The 22,183-nt window shown below is 35.2% G+C and overlaps 1 protein-coding gene and 1 pseudogene across 2 annotated transcripts in view; both read left to right on the top strand.

Annotated features, from left to right (window-relative positions):
• P4HA1 (prolyl 4-hydroxylase subunit alpha 1) overlaps positions 1-10,975 on the top strand; it is an 85,350-nt gene extending 74,375 nt beyond the window's left edge. For both annotated transcript variants that reach the window (XM_068547786.1, XM_068547785.1), the window contains exons 12-15: positions 5,048-5,113; positions 7,751-7,819; positions 8,314-8,410; positions 9,866-10,975. In XM_068547786.1, coding sequence (XP_068403887.1) covers positions 5,048-5,113; positions 7,751-7,819; positions 8,314-8,410; positions 9,866-9,936 — 303 coding nt within the window. In that variant the 3' untranslated portion in view covers positions 9,937-10,975. The remainder of the gene's footprint in view (positions 1-5,047; positions 5,114-7,750; positions 7,820-8,313; positions 8,411-9,865) is intronic.
• LOC137767119 (vesicle-associated membrane protein 7 pseudogene) lies at positions 10-3,008 on the top strand (annotated as a pseudogene).
• Positions 10,976-22,183: the final 11,208 nt, after the last annotated feature.

Here is a 22,183-nt window from a genome sequence, read left to right as displayed (position 1 = left end):
TAAAAAAAAATGGCGAATGAAGGAGTTCCACTGAAGCTTAGGCATGACATGTTAATTCTCTTCTTTTAGTATTAAAAATTCATAGCTTATTTGGAATTTGTGGAAGCATGGTGGAATAGATATTCTGTAAAGCCTTTTAAAGCAGTAAAAAATACCTAGAGACACGGTAAAAGAACTTAGGATACTTTTAAATGCATCGCTGAGCTTTGAAGAAAGTAAAGGAAATTCTCAAAGGCAAACTGAACAGAGATAAACCTAGAGACTAAAATTAGAGTGTTTAAAGGGAGCAAAAAAGCTGAGACTGGAGGCATGTACCTCCAGGAATCTAGAGCTTTGGGGATTAACAGCTCTGTGAGAGGACCTGCTATAGTGTAGGCTACTGAACTGAGATCCCTGCATGAAACCTAAATCTCCAAAAGGATTACACCTTCAGAGAAAGAAAGAATGGCCTAGAAAATCAACTGCTTTGAGTCAAGACCCTTCAGAAGAGTTTCCTCTTGCATCCTAGCTGGAGTATGATGTGTTATGGGGAGCTTTTTCTGGCAGTTGGAAAGCAGAGGCCTGCCAACAGATACAGATGCCCCCAGGATGTTAGATACTTCAGTTATCAGATACAGAATGTAAAATAACTATATAGGTCCAGCCTAGCCTCCTCTGGGAGCGGGCAGTTGGCGAGCCCACGCTAACCTGCGCAACTCTGTCCCGATCCCCGAGTTCTCACGTGGTGCCCAGACAGATCGGATTGAAGCCATGGCCATTCTTTTTGCTGTTGTTGCCAGGGGAACCACTACCCTTGCCAAACATGCTTGGTGTGGAGGCAACTTCCTGGAGGTGACAGAGCAGATTCTGGCTAAGATACCTTTTGAAAATAACAAGCTAAGGTACTCACATGGCAATTATTTGTTTCATTACATCTGCCAAGACAGGATTATATATCTTTGTATCACTGATGATGATTTTGAGCATTCCCGAGCCTTTAATTTCCTGAATGAGATAAAAAAGAGGTTCCAGACTACGTATGGTTCGAGAGCACAAACAGGGCTCCCATATGCCATGAATAGTGAATTCTCAAGTGTCTTGGCTGCACAGCTGAAGCATCACTCCGAGAATAAGGGCCTAGATACAGTGATGGAGACTCAAGCCCAAGTGGATGAACTTAAAGGAATCATGGTCAGAAACATAGATCTGGTAGCTCAGCAAGGCGAAAGATTGGAATTATTGATAGATAAAACAGAAAATCTCGTGGATTCGTCACCTTCAAAACAACCGACAGAAATCTTGCCGAGCCATGTGTATGAAGAACCTCAAGCTCACCATCATCATCATCTTCATCATATCAGTCGTATTCATCTATATTATTGTGTCACCTCTCTGTGGTAGATTTACATGGCCAAGCTGTGTGAAGAAATAAAAAAGTTATCATTAACCAAGGATACGAGAGAACAAGGAGTTAAAAGCAATCCGTTTGATTCAAGCCTTTTAATACTGACAGACGGTGTCTGCCAGTCTCTTCAACCCTCTTCTTTCTCTTTTTTGTTTTTAATATTGTTCTGTGCCTCCAGATTTATCTTTGTCCTATCAACCAGTTTATTCCAGTGCACTTCAGACCGAACCATTTATTGCAGCAGTAGCCTTAAAAAGGCGTTTTGTTTCTTTGGTTTTTTAACTAGTGTCATCTACTTATAGATACATTTTTGTTTATAATTGCACAAAGCTATCACCAAGGTAGAAACCACCTGTCTTTTGAGCTGTCTGCTGAAATTATGGATGACCTTTGTGCACACAAAAGTTCAAGAGACAGATAGTATTGCTAACATGTCATCTTAATGTCCTTTGATTTTGAAGGGTTTTAAGTGCTTGGAAACAATATACATGGAGAATTGTTGTTATTTGGGGAATTGTAATTAATTGATGGTGTTTCTAGGAGCCCAAGCAGGTAAAGTATTAAACGTTTTATCTCAGGGAGATGGGGAACGTTTTGCTAGCCTCTTAGAAGCAAACAGAATTATCCTTGTCTGCCTATTATTAACTTTTAGGAAGAAAGTTTTGATCTTTCACGAACCTCGCAGAGCTTGATATCCTCTGTTTCCCCATTGCAGTTGATTTGAGAAGACAGTGGTTTAAATATTGTTGAAGGTTGTGGTTTTTTACATATTCCTTTTTCTTTGGTGGATATTTAGGGCAATTGTATAGATAATAGAATGGGTAGTGGACGGAGTGGGGAGGCACATTCCTCTGGCTCACCAAAGAAAAAGAAGAGAACCACAGTGGAAAAGCCCAAACTGAATATAGTCAGCAGTCAACTCCAGGATTTGGGTTTGACTGGTGTTGAATAATAGTTTGAGCATCCTTTGGGGTTTAGTTAAGTTCTTTAATCTGCCTAGTTTTGAAGAATTCTTTTGTGAAACTTGAGAGTGGACAGTATGATACATAGAAAGAATACAAGACATTTTAGCTAACATCCATGTAACTGCAGTGTGAAAAAACTGGAGTGTAATCATACTGCTTTGGCTACTCTGGCATCTGTTAGCTACTGTGAACTTCTAGTGTGTATCTGAAAGGACAACATTTGCTGCCCTAGATCTAACTGCATTTATTTATCAATAAATGCCAGTAAATGGACATTATATTACATTTGACTATTTTCCCAATGAAAGAACAAATTGGTCTGTAAAACCTAGTCACCTGTTTAGCCTAGTCATGTGCCTTGAATATTTATATGTGTCACATAATCTGGCACCTGCAACCTATTCTTCCATCTATACCTTTCAATTCATGCTGATTCATTTATTTGACATATATTTTCAACCCCCGGAACTCTTTTCCTGGTGATCATGTATAGTGCAAATGTTTTTTCAGTCCTTTTTATCAACACTAATGCCTTTTAATTACATCAGCACTTCCTGTTGGAAAACACATTTGTTCCATGAAAACATTTAGCATTCCTTAATAATAATTTCCAAATGTCTTTAATCCCAAGAAAAAGACTTAAAGCTTATTTCCCTTTCTTATACACACGTGAATAAAAATGATGTGCATGTTTTAGGGATAAATTGCTTAACCATCTCTTGATCTATTTATGTATAAGAATGCTTTTTAAAGCACATACCTTGTTTTAAATGATGCACAAACTGAAGGCATTAATAAAATTTAAGAGTAATAGAAAAAAAAACTATATAATACTTTAAAAATAAAAGAGGATAAAAATTAATGAATTCTCAAAATGATTTAACATATTTGAAAAATAAACAGAAGCTTTAGGTCGAAAAAATTGTTGAATTTAAAATTTAGTGTATAAGTTAAACAGATTAGAGACAGCTGCAGTGAATTAGTGAATTGGGCAATAAATCTGAAGCAATTACAGGACTACATTTTGAAAGACAGGAAGATAAAAAACATAAAATAGATGCAGAGGCTAGAGAATAAATAATATTAAAGCAGTTTGTTAAAAAGTTGTCCTTGCCCAAGTACTCTTGCTTAAGATCAATAAACATTTAGCCTTTTTAATAAAAAAGTTAAGTAATTTTAACATATCAAGCTATAAATTGTCATTACCAAATCTTAATTTAAGCTTTATCATAATTACATGAATTCTAAGGAATGTGCCAAGTATTCTAATAAACTTCTTGATCTATTACCATTGTTTAATAAGAGTATATTCTTTGGAAAGAAAACAGTCTGTATTGTATTAAATTCCTTGACTGGTTTAATCCCAGAATCCTAGACTCTTTCTCTGGGCAGGCTAGCAAAGAATATATTTTTAGTCTCTTTTCCATCTGTTTTCAATTATAGAAAAATGTCTGAGGATCTTGGATGATGTGAAAGACTACAGTTTAAGTCCTCACATTAATGTAACTAAATTTTTTTTCTTAGCTTTTTATTTTGAAATAATTGTAGATTCCTAGGAAGTTTCCCCCCAAATATACAGGGAGATCCCATGCACCCTTCACTCAGCACCTTTAGTGTTAACATCTTGCATAACTATAGTACACTATCAAAACCAGGAAATTGGTGTTGGCACAAGCAACAGAGCTTATTCATATTTCACCAGTTATGCTCGCACTCATGTCTGTCTGTCTATACAGTTTTATTACATGTGTAGCTTTATGTAACTACCACCACAGTAAAGATACATAACTGCACCATCACTGTAAGACTCCCTTGCAGTACTGCTCTGTAGCTACATATACCCTTCTGCCTCCCATCCATAACTGCTGGTAACCACTAATCTGTTCGTCACTAAAATTATTTCAGAAATGTTATGTAAATGTTACATACGGCATGTATCCTTTTAAGATTGTCTCTTTTCACTCAGCATAATTCCCTTGAGGTTCATCCATGTTTTTGCAGAACATATCAACAGGGTGTTCCTTTTTTTTGCTGCGTAGTATTCTGTGGTATAGGTATACGACAGTTTTAGTCATTCATCCTTTGAAGGACATTAACGGACAATTTGAGGATATGACAAATCGATGTGTATAAATTTCTGTGTGAAAAATACATGATTTTCATTTTCCTGGGAAAATGCCAAGAGACTATACTGTATTTTAATTTAGCTTTAAATAGCCAGACGTGAATTCTCCAGCCAGATTAAAGTGCTGACAGCCCAAAAGACAGTCAAGAATAGTAGCAGTGACATTTGAATGGATCATGAGTTCAAAGTAAATCTCAAGGTAAATTTTTTTTTACCCACAGAGAATTGACTTTATGAATGTAGCTGAGAGACTCATGTCTTGCTTTTTTGGAAGCTAAAACTATAGGTGTTAATTTTTAAAATAATCTGTGGATAGTAGATATTGGTTCTCATTATATAGGCTAACAAATCTGTTTTTTCCCCCCAAATGGTCTTATCAAAAGTATTCAGTGTACTAGTTGAATCAACAACCAACAAATATCTGAGTGCCTGTTGTATATAGTGCACTGAACATCATAAAGGAACCTTTTGGGGCTGTTTTTAGCATACTTTTCAGCATATTAATGATGTTAGTTGCCATTGGAGAATTTGCATTACTGAATTTTATACCACTGAGTTGTGTTTTATTCACAGAAAGATGAACCAGATGCTTTCAAAGAGCTGGGGACAGGAAATAGAATTGCTACATGGCTGTTTTATGTAAGTTATAGCTAAAATTTTTAAGTTGGGATTTGATCACATGACTCATTTATTTTGATGTGTTCAGATGTTTGTTCTGTTTAGCTCTTGATTAACATCCTAGTTTAATGTTTTTTTACAACTGAGTAAAGGGAGTTAAGAATTTTTTCTTTGCATTTATAACTTTTTCAGATTCTACTTATTACAACCTGAAGAAGAAAGTTAAAATTATACCTAGTCCCACTATTTGGAGGCAGTGTGATATTTTGGAGTATGCACTGTCATCTTTAGTCATCTATAATGTGTATATAAGCAACTCCATGTATTTGTAGGAATTTATGTGTATATATACACATTATCTTAATAAACTTTTATTTTGAATTTATTGATAAATATCATATCAGAAAAGTGTACAAATTTTCACAAAGTGAACACTAGCATAATCAGCACCCAGATCAAGAAACAGTACATTAGAGCATGCTAGAAGCCCTTTCCTCAAGGGTAACCATTCTCACATTGTTCATTAGTTTCAAAACAGTATGATCTTTATTTTTTTAATTGTTTATATATTCATACATATAGAAAAAATTAAGCTTTGATCATAATATTTGCCCCAGTTATCTATTGCTGCATAACAAATCACCCCAAAACTGAATGGTTTAAAGTAACAGTTTGATTCTTATCTTTCATGGTTGTGAGGTTGATTGGGCTTCATTTATGGTTCTTGCTCTGGATCTCTCATGCATTTACAATCAGATGATGGCTGGCACTGGGGTCACCTTAAAGGCTGAGGTTGAGGCTGGTTTTTGGCCAGAACACCAGCATGTGGACTGGGCTTCCTCATAGCATGAGACTGGATTCTAAGAGCAAGTATCCCCCAAAAGGCAGTACATAACTTTTTTTTTTTCTTTTGGCTGTGTTGGGTCTTCGTTGCTGCACACAGGCTTTCTCTAGTTGCAGCGAGCGGGGGCTACTCTTCATTGCGGTGTGCAGGCTTCTCATTGCAGTGGCTTCTCTTGTTGCGGAGCACGGGCTCTAGGTGCACAGGCTTCAGTAGTTGTGGCTTATGGGCTCTAGAGCACAGGCTCAGTAGTTGTGGCACACCGGTCGCTGCAACTAGGGAAGGCCTACATGCAGCAACGAAGACCCATGGCAGCCAAAAATAAATACATAAAGTAAATAAACTAAAAAAAAAAAAAAGCAGGGCTTCCCTGGTGGCGCAGTGGTTGAGAATCTGCCTGCTAATGCAGGGGACACGGGTTCGAGCCCTGGTCTGGGAAGATCCCACATGCCGCAGAGCAGCTAGGCCCCTGAGCCACAATCACTGAGCCTGCGCGTCTGGAGCCTGTGCTCTGCAACAAGAGAGGCCGCGATAGTGAGAGGCCTGCGCACTGCAATGAAGAGTGGCCCCTGCTTGCCACAACTAGAGAAAGCCCTTGCACAGAAACGAAGACCCAACACAGCCATAAATTAATTAATTAATTAATTTATTTATTAAAAAAAAAAAGCAAAGAAATACAAGAAAATTGATGCTATAATATTTGGTCCAATATCCATAAATGTTAGATTATTTGTGACTATTAGACTATATATTAGATAATTATATCCCCTTTTAGTTATATGTAGCATTTTTATTAGATTAGTATTCATTTTTTTCATTATTTGAATGCTTTTCTCAGATGGGCCACATAGCACAACTTTTAAATTTCTCTAAAGTTAATTTTTTCATTGCTTAAGAGCTATTAGCTCTTTGATATCGATTATATATTTATCATGGTAAAATACACTTCTTTATATCACTGAATGCCTTTAGCTTTAAACTGTGGTTGATACTAAGATCAAACTCTTCTTTGGTACAGCATTTGCCTATAAATCACTTGTTTTAGATGTGACTCTTGAATATAGCATATAGTTGGATTTTGCTTTGTGATACATTAGTCTGACTCTACATTCTACTTACGTTGTTTTTGAAAAAAATCTTCACTATATGATCTGTGTTTCCCTTTGCCTCATTTTATGCATGTGCTTCTTCAGTTAATTTGGAAGGTTTGTGTTTTTATTCTAATTCACCATTAAGAATATAACTTTAAAAAAAAAAAGAATATAACTTTATAAATCTTTTAATCTTGTATTTTTTAGTTAATATGTGTTGCTACCCTACCATGAGAAATGACAAAACTGGTTTTAGTTTATTACTTTTCTCTTGGTGTTTACTTCTATTTTGTTTGAATTCACTTATTTAAATATTTATTGAATACCTACTGTTTTGAGGCTATTCTCAGCAATAAACAAAACAGATGAAAATTCCTGCCCCCATGGAGATGATATTCTAGTGCTATAGAATACATATTTATACCCCATGTTACTTGATTTGTCAGTTTTAAATCATCTCTTTTTACCTCTGGCTATAAAAGAAATAGCTATCCCAAATTATACCCCAATCTCCCTTGCTAACTTCGTCTTTCCTTTGCTTTTATATATCTATGTAAACCTAAATAGCATCGTATTTTTTAGAAACTGACTAGCATGCACAAACCCATTTATGTAAGTAGAAGTCCAGATATTCTCTTTCTAATATTTAGTATCAAATCTACCTCACAGTGGCATGTTTAACTTTATTCTACCAGCACTTTCGATAATACTCTCATCTCTTATTAGATGAGTGATGTGTCAGCAGGAGGAGCCACTGTTTTTCCTGAAGTAGGAGCTAGTGTTTGGCCCAAAAAGGTAAGCTTAGTTTGTTATTTTAATTTGGGAGGGGGGGGGGGTCCTCTGTATTTTTTTCCCTGAGGAATATATGCACCTATATTTCATAGTCTAAGTAGTAAATAACATTTTTAAAGGTAGTGTACTTAAAGACTACATTATGTCTAGGGAAAATTTTAGATATTGTACAATTTACCATGAGTACCTAAAGGTATGAACAACCAGGGATTAGTATTTAGAAGTTTTCATTTCTAAAATGGGTTCCATATGATACTTGCTATTGTAAGATGTGTTAGCTTTGGCAAATACACTTTTTTATTAAGTAACGCTGATATTAATGCTTTCATGTGATCACCAAAGTTTTGTAGATTATATGATACCTTCAGAACTATATTAGAGGAAGATATAGTGCTGCCATAGAGAATTATTTCCATAGAACAGAGGAAAATTTAGTTACTATAAAAAGCAATAACCTGATACTTTGTTTGGGGATAATTTTGTATTGTTTTCCACAGGGAACTGCTGTTTTCTGGTATAATCTGTTTGCCAGTGGAGAAGGAGATTATAGTACACGGCATGCAGCCTGTCCAGTGCTGGTTGGAAACAAATGGGGTAAATATTTCCTATATTCTCTTAATAGAATTTGTGATTTTTGTCTCTTAAAAATAATTATAATTTACATCTTAAAAGAAAGTGAAAAAAAAAATCCTGACAGATTTGCCTACTATGACTTTAACACTGAAAGGGATTCAACCAAGCAAGTTTCTGATCTTAATATAAATTTGCTTTCAGCAGATCAGATTTTTTATGACATTTTTAACACTATTTCCACTTATTATTTAAGAAATGTTAATTTACTCAAAGTTGAATCTTCCTCTCATGGGGTTCACAGTTGTCTCTTGTAGTAGATACTAATACAAAGATATAAACAGAAGACAGTAACTACTTACATTTAGGGAGGCTTTTTCGAAGTTTAATTTTTATATTTAGTCTTGAAGATAGAGCAGTAGTTTTCCAGGCATGTTAGGGACCAGGGCCAGGAATCATATGAGGCTAGAGAGGCACTCTCCGGTTCATGCAAGTATAGGACTGGCCACATTAAAAAAAAAAAAAAAGAAAGAAATGGGTGAACTTGTTTTTATATAGATTCATTTAACCCCATGTATCTATTTCCGTATGTGTCACTTGGCCACATTCCACACTTCAAGTGCTTAGTAGCTACATGTGTCTAGAGGCTACCGTATTGGACATAGCAAGATTAAGGAGTGATACCTGACCATCAGGATTTAAAAGAACTCCCCTGATGATTACTAATGTTTGAGAACCACTGGACTAGAATGAAGAGAGGCTAGTGGAGGAGAGATGAGTTTAGAAGGCTGTTTTCTGTTGTCTAAATGGGTGATGATAAAAGCCTGGACTAAGGCAGCAGCAAAAGGTTTGGAGAGCAAAGAATAGATTGAAGAGATCATAGAAGTAAAATCAGCAGGGTTTGATGAATAAAAGATTGGATACACGGGTTAAGAAAGGTAACAAAGTAGTTAAGAATTAATGAGTGCTAGTTTAAATATCTTATACATGTTGATGCCATTGATTGGGTTCTATGATATAGAAGGAGGAGGAGAAAGAAATTAATTCCTTTTGGGGTATATTAAAAAACAGTATCTTGGAACAAAGGAAACTTGATGAGCACATAATATGAGAGATTAATCATAGAGTTGTGTTCACTTTTAAAATGTCTTTGTATTGGAAGTGGTATTTTGCAAACAAGTAAAACAGTGTTTTGTTCTGTCTGTACCTACATCTCAAGTCTTACATTGAACATTAGAAACTTTAGGAAATACACATGCACAGATTCTCAAATGTACATACATATATATAAAATCTTTTTTATTTCCAGCATTTAGTGAAGTTCTTAAAAAGACAGCCTAAGTAGCATCTGTCTTTGTCTGGTTTTGGTCTTGAACTTTTTTAGCCCCTGTAGAAACTTCATTATAGTCCTAGCTCCTAGGAGTTAATTAAATACTAGTTAGATAGTGGGGGACATTAATATATTATTTTCTTTCACAGTATCCAATAAATGGCTCCATGAACGTGGACAGGAATTTCGAAGACCATGCACCTTGTCGGAATTGGAATGACAAACAGACTTCTCTTTTTCTCCTGTTGTACTCTAATGTGTCTGATACACACATTTCCCAGTCTTAACTTTGAAGAGTTTACAATTGACTAACACTCCATGATTGATTCAGTCATGAACCTCATCCCATGTTTCATCTGTGGACAATCACTAACTTTGTGGGTTTTTTTTTTTTTTCTTTTAAAAGTAACACTTAAAACACCACATCTTACATATGAAACCTTAGAGTTCATTTGGTATCACAGAGGACAAAGCAAGGCAGGGTAAAAAAAAAAATGAGGAATTTTTACATTTATGGTATATTTTAAAGAACTTTTTTTGGTTGGATAAAAAATACTATTTAAGCATCTGATTATAGTATTTCAGTACATCTCAGTTGGTGGGTGGTAGGCTAGAATGGTCCGTGTGATTAAGGAACAGATGCCGTATAGTATGTACCTAGGTATTATGTTTACCTAGTCTTAACTCCCTTCTGGATCTGCCTGAAGACTAGGAATAAATTAGCCCTGTAAACTGGGTTCCATACAATGTTTGCCCCTCCATATGCTATTCTAATTTGATTTTTTTTCTCCCAAGTCATTTTTAAAGTATGCTTTACTTTACCAATCCCCTTCTTTCCTAGCTCCTCTGTGGTAAATTAAATCTGAGTTACAATACTTTGATTTAAAAAAAAAATTTTAACAGAAGGTCCTACATTAAAAGACTGGGCCTTCTTAACTAAAATGATCATGACTTAGTCTGTTTCTTGTTTTTCTTAAATGACTGATGATTTTGTCCAAAAAATTTTACTGTTTTTCTTAGTGCTAATTCCTTGCCTCTTATTTCAGCTACCTACAGCGGGGGATGATGATGTTGGCATTCGGATTAAAAAAATATCGTGCCTTAGGAGACTGGAAATTTTAAAATGTACAAGTCCTTTCAATGATGAGGGAGTTGATAAAAGAGTTTTTCCTAAAAAGCCAAAATGTTTGTTTTTTCAATTCTGAAATGTGTTGTGACAACAGTGACCTATTTATGATCTTAAATCTTTTTTTTTTAAATGTTTCCGTTTTCTGTGTGGTATTTTTCGTATTTAAATGTGAATGTGTGCTATAGCAATAACAGGTTATTTCTTTAGAATTAGGACTTAGATTTATCCTCCTGATTTTCATTCACTCTAAAGGCACATTGTTATGGTAGAAAATTAAGGCTCTTTTAACTTTCAGATATTTAATCAATCAAAATATGTTACCTTCAAAGGGAGCTCTACAACTTTATTACTATGGTTATGGAGCTTTTACAGTAATGCTACTTAAGATTTTCTGTTGTTCAAATACATGGTATGGTAGTAGAAAGCTCTGAACCTAATGAAGTATGTTAATTGACCCTTTAACCTTTATATTTCTTATGGTGAATCATAGTTCACATAAGGGCTCTTTATCCTTTATGCAGTATTTAAATAAGGAAGAATTTGGTTAATTCTCTGGGAAAGAGGGTATTACTTCACCATTTTTTTTATAAAGTGAACTGTGAACTTTATTTCTCCGAACTATCCTTTGTTCCACTACAAGTATTTTAGTAAGAAATATTGAGAATTAAGTTCATTAATCTAATCAGATTTTGTGACCACAGATTTTTTAAAAATCTTTTTTAGATGGAAGCAATGTAAATTCAAAACTGAAGAAATAAAATGGGTGTTCAAAGAAAGGATACTAATCCTTAATTGCCACGTGTTTTAGAAAGTAGAATAAAAAATATCTATTTCACACGGAAACAACATATTCCATAATCTTACAAATTTCATTATATTCAACCCCAAACCCCACACAGGGATTGGTAAACTCTTGTCAGTGTTAGGTCTTACAGAACCCTCCTAAGTTTCATAATTACCAACTATTTTTCTTTCCAAATGAAAAGGAGAAAAATATTCCAGTATCAAACTTTGCAATCCTTTTTTTTTATGCTGAACTTTAAAATAAATGAGGGCTAGAGCTATCATTGGAAAATGTGGAAACTGTGGTTTCCTCACCAACCCTAAGTGTCCATCCTTTAAGATTGGAAGTTTCATCATTCATTAACTTTAACCATGAGTTATCACCAGTATCACCAAGTTAACTGAAGTTAACTGGAGTTAACTGAAGTATCCACCAGAACACTCAATCAGCAGGGTAAGTAAATGTCATAACTATGTAATAACCTACTAGGATTATTTTAAAAAATAATGAAGTGACTTTAAGATTCTTCAGAAAGCTAGATGGTAAATGCAGTAATGAAAGACACAACCAACCATATACTTTGGTGAATTTATAATAAAATGGTTACTGCAATATAAAAGGATTGAGAAGAGTTGTTGTGAGCAGTAAACACACACACATGTAAAAATATAATACCTTATATATGTGTGTGTATATAAGATATATATTATTGCTGCTGAGAAGAATCTAAATATCCTTACAGAGTCATGTGTTGCTGGTTATATGTAAATTCCATGCCAGGTTTCCACTTAAGTCCATATAGCTGAAAAATGAACAACCCATGTGTAGGGCCTAATGAGCTAAACAACTGAATGACTAGATGGCTGCCATTAAGAAACTTACAGTGTAATACCAAAATAACAACAACAACAAATACCCAATCATGATTAAATAACTAAATCACTTGAGAAGGAATAAACAGAATTATGAGATGGAGATTGCTAGGAGAAAGCGGAAAGAAAAATGACATCTTAGTCTGGATGCCCAGCAGCACGAGAACCAATCCCTTCTCTTGGCAGCACTTACTTCACTGGGGTAAAAGTTTGTTATTTAGCAGGAGCAGTATTGGGTAACTTAGAGAAATAAGAATGAATTGTCAGCACTAGAGTACTGTTTATTAAATTATCAGATTTATCAGAATGAAATAGATTTCGTATTCCAATTTCCTAATGTCCTTGGATATTTTTCTACCACACTAATGAGTTTTGCAAAAGTAACTGTAGTAGAACCATAAATTTCTTGGCTGCCTGCTTTATTGACTTTTATTTGAGGACTTGGAAGTTTACTTTCTGTGTGAATGTAGCCTTCAATTAAATATACATTTTGATGCAGGAAGACTAAGTTGTAAAAAAAAAAATTAATAGGTAGTTTTATCAAATGTGAAAGTTTAAATAAAAGGAACCACTGAAAAGGAGTGGTAGTCTTTATATCCTTCTTTTTGAGGCCTTGTTGAATTCCCATTGCAGCACTGTTCTATTGAAGGCAGTTGTACAAAACAAGATGATCACAGATAAAATGAGCTCTAAAATCTGAAAAAAGAAAATCCTTAAATTTTGTCATTTGGTTGTTCCAATTCCTAACAGGCTTGTTTATAATACAAATCTGTTTTAGGCTAAGCACTTTAAAAGATTCAGAATAGAACATTTTAAAGAGAATATGTAGAGTGATGTACACCTTGACATTTCATGGCTTTTTAGGGAGATGAATTTTATCTTTAGTCAATTTCTTCTAGAAAAGGCATTCACTTATTTAAGTCTACAAAGAGCCAAAATTATTATTTTAATATCTACCTTAAAGTCATAAACGTAATTAAGCTCCATTGCAATATAGGTTTTACATGGGTTTGGATATATCATGGGTTAAATCATATTATGTAAATAACCTTATAGTTGTTAACTCTTAGAAGATGAAATAATTAAATTCACCTATAAAGTAAGTTCTGTTCTATTTTTACTTTACATTTAAAAGGCACAAAAGTTAAGGCTCTGTAACATGAAACACCTTTCAGATTTTTATCATGAGATTGGAAAAAAGTTCTTATTAAAAATAATCAGTGTTATCTTTCCCACATTCCCTTTTTAATTCTGCAACTATAGGAAAATAATCTATGGAAAAGCTGAAGTAAGGCAATCATTAAAAGTGCTCTGAAACAGTCCTACTTAGAGTGTGGCTTGCAAAAGAGTTGCCATGGGGTTTGTTACTGTTCCACAATGAGATAAGGAGATTACATCAAAATGTAAATACAGTACATCCATAACTACATGGTTTTGTTCAGTTGACTTTTTTCATAGCAAGATTATCAAGATGAAGAAAGCAGTGTGTTATTTACATTGTGGTACAAGCTCCTTATATCTCAGTGAGAACTGGCTTTAAATAGCATTGCTCTAGAACAGCACAAATTTTGTTTGATTCTACATTTTTAACAGCACTAAAGAGTTTCATATCTGTGGTTTGGATCTTGGTGGGGTAGTGGGAGCAGACTTTTTATGTCATGGCATAATGGCAAAAACAATTCAGAATATTAATTAGCTTAGCATATAATGTATCAAGGAATCAACATACTATCCTTAGGGTGATAGATTTGGATCAACATTTCCTCTAGTTCTAAGACCACTTAAACTTAATGTGACTTATTCTTGTTGGTATAAGACATATTTAAGAACATCGGTTCTAGAGGAAGCTAGTGGACTAGGAAGCTCCAGACCTTTGTTCCCCCATGGAAACATGAAACCAGCAACTAGAGCCTGGATGAAGTAACTTTATAGAGGTCTGGAAAACAGCCAAAGGTTTAAATTAACCAAGTGAAAGCCAAGTTAAGAAAAAGCCATGTTCAAAGTGGTAGGAAATTTCACAGTGTTTTTACTTAACCTTGCCTCACCCCAAACCTGGTACAGCACAGGTGGGAGGAAGTAGCTGCCCCATTCCCAGTTTTTATCTTTAACCAGAAGGAGCAGAGCAGATCTTGTTTGTAACCTTTTAATCTGTCTGGAAGCTGCATGAAGGACTGGTCTTTTTCACTTAATTCAGAGCTCAGAAGGAAAAGGGTATAGCTGGGAAAAGCCCTGGGAAGCATCAGACACTGCTTGTTAAAGCTGCAGAGGAACTACAGACCTGGAGTAGCCTGATGCAAGAGATTACAGGTAGTGGAATACAATAGAAGGCCCTGAAAAGTGGCTGGATGAGACTTCCAGGGAAAACAAGACTTTAAAAAGCAGCCATGTATATGGGGAGATGGAGAAAAGCATCAACAAAGGTCCAGGCAAGATGCATGCCAAGAAAAGACCTTGAACCCCATGCTGATCCCGAGGATTCAAATATGCTCTTCTGCAAAGACTGGGAGAGGCTACTCTTTCAAGTACCTAATTTTCAGCACCCCCCCTCCCCACCACACACACACAAATCACAAAGCATACATAGAAACAGGAAAACATTTCTCATTTCTCCCATTCAGAGGGAAAAAATTAATTGGAAGAAACCATCCCTGAAGAAACACAGACACTGGATGTACTAAACTAAGAGTTTAAAACAGCTGTTTTAAATATGCTCAAAGAGCTGAAGGAGAACATAGACAAAGAGCTAAAAGAAGCCAGAAAATGATATATGAACAAAATAAGAATATCAACAAAAGGATAAAAATTATGAAATTAGTTTAAAAGAACCAACAATAATTCTAGAGCTGAAAAATAAATAAGTGAATTGAAAAATTCACTAGAGGGGTTCAACAGCAGGTTCAAATAGGCAGAGGAATAAATCAGCAAACTTGGGGACAGGTCATTTCAAATTATCAAGTCAAGTCCAAGGAGCAGAAAGAATGAAGAAAAGTGAACAGAGCCAATGGGACTTACATGACACCATCAAACAGCCCAGTATATACATTATGTGAATCCCTGAGGAAGAAAGAAAATTTCTGAGAGATCATTTGAAAAAATAATTGTCAATTATTTCCCAAATTTGTAGTCATGGATTGACAAATTCCAGAAGTTTATAAAGAATTCCAAGTAGGATAAACTCAGAGAAAACCCTGAGACATATTATAATCATAGTACATAGTAAATCTATTCTACAAAAATGAGGGAGAAATTAAGACATTTCCAGATAAATAAAAGCTCAGGGAGTTCATTACCTCTTGACCTGCCCTACAAGAAATGCTTCAAGTTAAAAGGACTCTGGACATTGACTGGAAATCATATGAAAATATAAATATCTATAATAAAGGTAAATATATGGAACAACAGAAAAATCAACATTGTGATTTTGGTTTACAACTCCACTCTTTTTTCCTAGAGGATTTAGAAGACAAATGCATAAAAAATTATAAATATGTTAATGAGTACAATATATAAAGCTGAATTTGTGACTTCATTAACATAAAGGGGAGTGGATCTGTAAGGGGGTAGAGTTTTTGTGTGGGGTTGCAGAAACTGGTATTAATTCAGATTAGATTGTTATAACTTTAGGATGTTATGTGTAGTCCACGTGCTAACCATAAAGAAAGTATCTATAGAATATACACAAAAGGAAATGAAAAGTAATCAAAACGTGTCATTACCAAGAAAGTAAACAGAAGGCAGTAATAGAGGAAATGAGGGACAAAAAAAGCTGTAAGATATAAAGAAAAAATGGCAAAAGTAATTTTGCCATCCCTAGCAGTAATTACTTTAAATGTAAATGGATTAAACTCCCCGATCAAAAGACGTAAATTGACATAATGGATAAAAAACACGACCTAAGTATATGCTGTCTTAAAGAGACTCACTTTATCTAAAGACATGCATAAGTTGGAAGCAAAAGGATGGGAAAATATATTCCCTATCAAAATCCCAATGATTTTTTTTTACCCATCATAAAATTAATATGTGGGTATAGAGGGAGCAGATCTCAAGACAATAAAAGCTATTTATGACAAATCCACATCCAATATAATACTCACTGGTGAAAAGCTGAAATCCTTCCTGATAAAACCTGGAACAAGACAAGTATCCCCACTCTTACCTCTTCTATTCAACATAGTATTGGAAGTCCTAACCACAGCAGTCAGACAAGAAAAAGAAATAAAAGATATCCAAATTGGAAGGGAAGAGGTAAAATTATCATTATATGCAGCTGGTATGATATTGTATGTAGAAAACCCTAAAGACTCCACACAAAAACTACTAGAACTGATAAACGAATTCAGCAAGGTAGCAGGACACAAGATTAACATACAGAAATTGGCTGCATTTCTTTATGCCAACAATGAAATATCAGAAAGGGAATGTAAAAAAAAATACCTTTTAAAATCACACCCCCAAAAATAAAATACTTAGGAATAAAGCTGACCAAGGAGGTGAAAGACTTATATGCTGAGAACTATAAAACATTAATAGAAGAATTTGAAGATGATTCAAGGAAATGGAAAGATATCTCATGCTTTTGGATTGGAAGAATATTATTAAAATGGCCATACTACCCAAAGCAATCTACAGATTTAATGCAATCCCTATCAAATTACTCATGACCTTTTTCATGGAACTAGAAAAAATAATCCTAAAATTCATATAAACCAAAAAAGACACAGAATCACCAAAGCAATCCTGAAGAAAAATAACAAAGCCAGAGGCATAACCCTCCCAGACTTCAGAAGATACTACAAATCTACAGTAATCCAAACAGCGTGGTACTGGCACAAAAACAGACATACAGATCAATGGAACAGAATAGAGAGAGAGCCCTGAAATAAACCCACACACCTACAGTCAATTAATCTTTGACAAAGGAGGCAAGAATATACAATGGGAAAAAAACAGTCTCTTCAGCAAGTGGTGCTGGGAAAGTTGGACAGCCACATGTAAATCAATGAAGTTAGAATACACCCTCTCACCATACACAAAAATAAACTCAAAATGGCTTAAAGACTTAAACATAAGGCACGACACCATAAAACTCCTAGAAGAGAAAACAGGCAAAACATTCTCTGACGTAAATCATACCAATGTTTTCTTAGGTCAGTCTCCCAAGGCAATAGAAATGAAAATGAAAATAAACAAATGGGACTTAAACTTACAAGCTTTTGCACAGCAAAGGAAACCATAAGCAAAATGAAAAGACAACTCACAGAATGGGAGAAAATAATTTGCCGATGATGCAATCGACAAGGGCTTAATTTCCAAAATACACAAACAGTTCATACAACTCAATAACAAAATAAACAACCCTATCCAAAAATGGGCAGAAGATTTAAATAGACATTTCTCCAAAGAAAACATAAAGATGGCCAATAGGCACATGAAAAGATGCTCAACGTTGCTAATTATTAGACAAATGCAAGTCAAAACTACAATGAGCAGAAGGGCCCCCCTTGTGCACACCACCTCCACAGACAACCGTCACCACATGATGGCCCAATTACAGCAGCACCAGCCACTGCTCTCTCCCCCATTCTACCTCTCCTCGACCCAACCCAGAGGGGTCAGAAACTGCTGCTAGTTTTCCAGCCTGAAGTAGGCCCAAGCTCAGAAAGGGGGGAAATTTAGAATTTAAATTAATTTGGATTTTCAAAAAAAAAAAAACAAACTACAATGAGGTACCACCTCACACCAGTCAGAATGGCCATCATTAAAGAGTCTACAAATAACAAATGCTGAAGAGGGTGAGGAAAAAAGGGAACCCTCCTACACTGTTGGTGGGAATGTAAGTTGGTGCAGCCACTGTGGAAAATAGTATGGAGGTTCCTCAGAAAACTAAAAATAGAATTACCATATGATCCAGCAATCCCACTCCTGGGCATATAGCCAGACAAAACTATAAATCTAAAGGATACATGCACGCCTATGTTCATAGCAGCACTATTCACAATAGCCAAGACATGGAAACAAGCTAAATGTCCACCAACAGATGAATGGATCAAGAAGATGTGGTACATATATACAGTGGAATACTACTCAGCCATAAAAAGAACAAAATAATGCCATTTGCAGCAACATGGATACAACTAGAGATTATCATACTAAGTGAAGTAAGTCAGACAGAGAAAGACAAATACCATGTGATATCACTTATATGTGGAATCTAAAATACGGCACAAATGAACCTATCTATGAAACAGAATCACGGACATTGAGAACAGACTGGTGGTTGTCAAGGGGGAGAGGGTTGTGGGAGGGATGGATTGGAAGATTGGGGTTAGCACATGTAGGCTTTTATATATGGGATAAGCAGCAAGGTCCTACTACTGTATGGCACAGAGAACTATGTACAAAATCCTATGATAAACCATAATGGAAAACAATATGAAAAAAAGAATGTATATATTGTATAACTGAATCACTTTGCTGTACAACAGTAATTAACACAACATTGTAAATCAACTATACTTCAAAAAAATAAATAAATAAAATTAATATGGAATCAAAAGGGACCCTAAATAGCCAAAATAATCTTGAAAAGGAGTAACAATAGAAGTCTCACACTTCCTGATTTCAAAACTTACTACAAAGCTACAGTAATCAAAATAGTGTGATACTGGCATAAAGACATAGACAATTAGTATAGAATAGAGAGCCTAGAAATAAATCCACATAACTCAACAAAATATAACCCAATTTAAAAAAAAAGATCAAGGACTTGAATAGACGTTTCTCCAAAGAAGAAATACAAATGTCTAATCAACACATGAAAAGATGCTCAACATCACTAATGACTAGGGAAATGCAACTCAAAACCACAATGAGATAAACTCTCACACTCTTTAAGATGACTATTATCACAAAAAATAAAAAATAACAAGTGTTGGTGAGGCTGTGGAGAAATTGGAATCTTCACACATCGCTGGTGGGAATGTAAAATAGTTTAGCCACTATATAGTCCTCTTCTGGGTATATATCCTAAAGTAAGGAAAGCAGAGACTCAAAGAGATATTTATTTGTACACTCACTTTAATAGCAGCAGTATTTACAAGAGCCAAAAGGTGGAAGCAGCCCAAGTGTCCATCAACAGATAAATGGATAAATAAAAGATAAAAAGGAGGACAGTTTTTAAAATAAAAAAGAAATTAACAATCCAAAAGAAAATGAAACTGAAAATAAGCAAAGAAGATCTAACAGAGATGATGGGAATCCCTAAATAAACAACAAAACCAAGTAAAGAGAATCATGCTTAAAAGTTATATTTCAAGAAAATTGTCTGTAGTATGCCTGACATTAAGCTTTTGAGTGCTGAGACATCCATTTCAAAGGCATCCATCTTGAATAACCATATTGCCAGCTATATGACACAGCTACAAGCAAAACAACTAGATAAGGAATCAGGCTGCCCCACACATGAAGTTTCCCTTTTAGAAAGCCCTGTGTCCTAGATAAATGACCACTGGAGCATACCTGCTTTTCACTTCCCATGCCCTATTCCCACTCTTATACTTGAAGCTTGCCAATAAAGAGTGAACCCACAAAATCTCAGGCACCCCACCCTCAGAACTTAATAAAGGCAGACCACCAGGTTTGTGCTCCCTCCCTCCCACTCTACCCGTGACCTACTGTGTGGCCCTTGGTAGTGCTGTGTACCCTCTAGGATATTTGAGTAATCTTGTTCTTCAAAGTTCCCTGATGGTTTTTGCTGAGGTGCTCCCTGCAATCATAGTAAGAACCACAAGGGCTGGTCCAGCCACAACATTGGCTCCAGTCCAGAAAACATCTGCAGGGGCTCCCACAAGTAATAGGGACCCAGGCGAGTGTCTCAGGCATTCCTACCCAATAGCGTCACTATCAGTAGGCTGGGATGGACACAATACTTTCTTAAAATAAAAACGTTTAAAACTATATATTGAAAGAGCACATTGTGTACCAGAGAATAACAACTCAGAATGACCAACATCAATACATACTCGTAAAATGACCAGATTTTAAAGAGCAAAAAAATTTCTTTTGAGCATTTTGGCAAAAAGACCACATTACTTATAAGGGAGAGAGAATTAGATCATTAGTAGATGTCGACAGCAACACTTTATCCCAGAAGAAAATGGATATAAAATATATTTAAGGTAGTCAAGGAAAGAAAATGTGAACGAAAGGTTTTATATCCAGCATAACTACCCTTTAAGTATAAACAGCACAGACAAATCTATCAATATGCAAGAACTCAGAAAATATTGTTCCTGTGACACTTTCCCAAGAAATCTAGAGAATGAACATCTGACACCAGAATGGAAATTAGTTAGATATGAAAGATGATGAAAATACTAATTATCAAACCCATAGGATATAGCAGCAACTACAGAAAAATATTTAACTTTTAACATTTACAGTATAAAACAAAAAAAAAAGATTTAAAATTAGTGTATTTATGGTGCAGCTACTATGAAAAACAGAATGGAGGTTCTTCAAAATATTAAAAATAGAACTACCGTATGATCCAGCAATTCCACTTCTGGCTATTTATCTGCAGGAAATGAAAGCACTAACTCGGAAAGATATAGGCACCCTATATGCTGTTCTTTGCAGCATTGAACACGAAAGCAATGTAAGTGTCCATCAGTGGATGAATGGACAAAGAAAATGTGATATATACACACAATGGAATATTAATCATCCATAAAAACGTAAATTTTGCCATTTGTGACACCAGAGATGGACCTTCAGGATGTTATGTCAAGTGAAATAAGTCAGACAGAGAAAGATAACTACTATATGATCCTACTTATATGTGGAACCTAGAAAGATAAAACAACAACAAAATACCTAAACTCATAGATACAGAGGACAGAGTTAGTGGTTTCCAAAGGTGAGGGATGGGGGTGGGGGTCAAAATAGGTGAAGGAGGTCAGGAAGTACAAACTTCCAGTTATAAGGTAAAGAAGTCACATGGAAAAAGTGTAACTCTGTGTGGTGATGGATGTTAATGACTTACTGTGGTGATCATTTTGCAATATATATATATAAGTATTGAATGATTATGTTGTACACCTAAAACTAATATAATGTTATGTGAGTTACATCTCAAAAAAAAATTAGTCCCAAGTGTCAGTAGTGCCAAGGTTGAGAAACCCTGATCTAAGTCACTTGATCAAGAACAGCTGAAAGAAATGTACTCATTGTGATGAAGTGCTGGTTTGAAGAACTTGTCTTTAAAATCTTCAGGTGGTATAACAGTTGAGCCTGCTAGATGTATTCATCAGATATCATGTTCTTCATCCTATTCCTTTTTTTCTTGGAACATTAAAGGTATTATAAAAACCAAAAAAAGTAATAATAAAATAAATGTATTCAACTAGAAAAATAGAGAAAACCTTTAGTAAGTATGATGGAAATAATTCGTGCTTAGATGCAAGTTTACAGCACCAAATGTCTACATTAGAAAGAAGAAAGGTCCAAATTTAATAACCTGGTTTCCACTTTAAGAAGCTGGAAAAGCTATACAATGGGGAATATTACTCAGCAATAAAAAGAAATGAAGTAGTTTCTCTGGTGGTGCAGTGGTTAAGAATACGCCTGCCAATGCAGGGGACACGGGTTTGATCCCTGGTCCGGGAAGATCCCACGTGCC

The sequence above is a fragment of the Eschrichtius robustus genome, chromosome 7, assembly GCF_028021215.1.
Source record: "Eschrichtius robustus isolate mEscRob2 chromosome 7, mEscRob2.pri, whole genome shotgun sequence".
Taxonomy (NCBI): Eukaryota; Metazoa; Chordata; class Mammalia; order Artiodactyla; family Eschrichtiidae; genus Eschrichtius; species Eschrichtius robustus.
The sequence above is the reverse complement of the archived record's forward strand: the minus strand, read 5'-3'. Positions and strand labels throughout refer to the sequence as shown.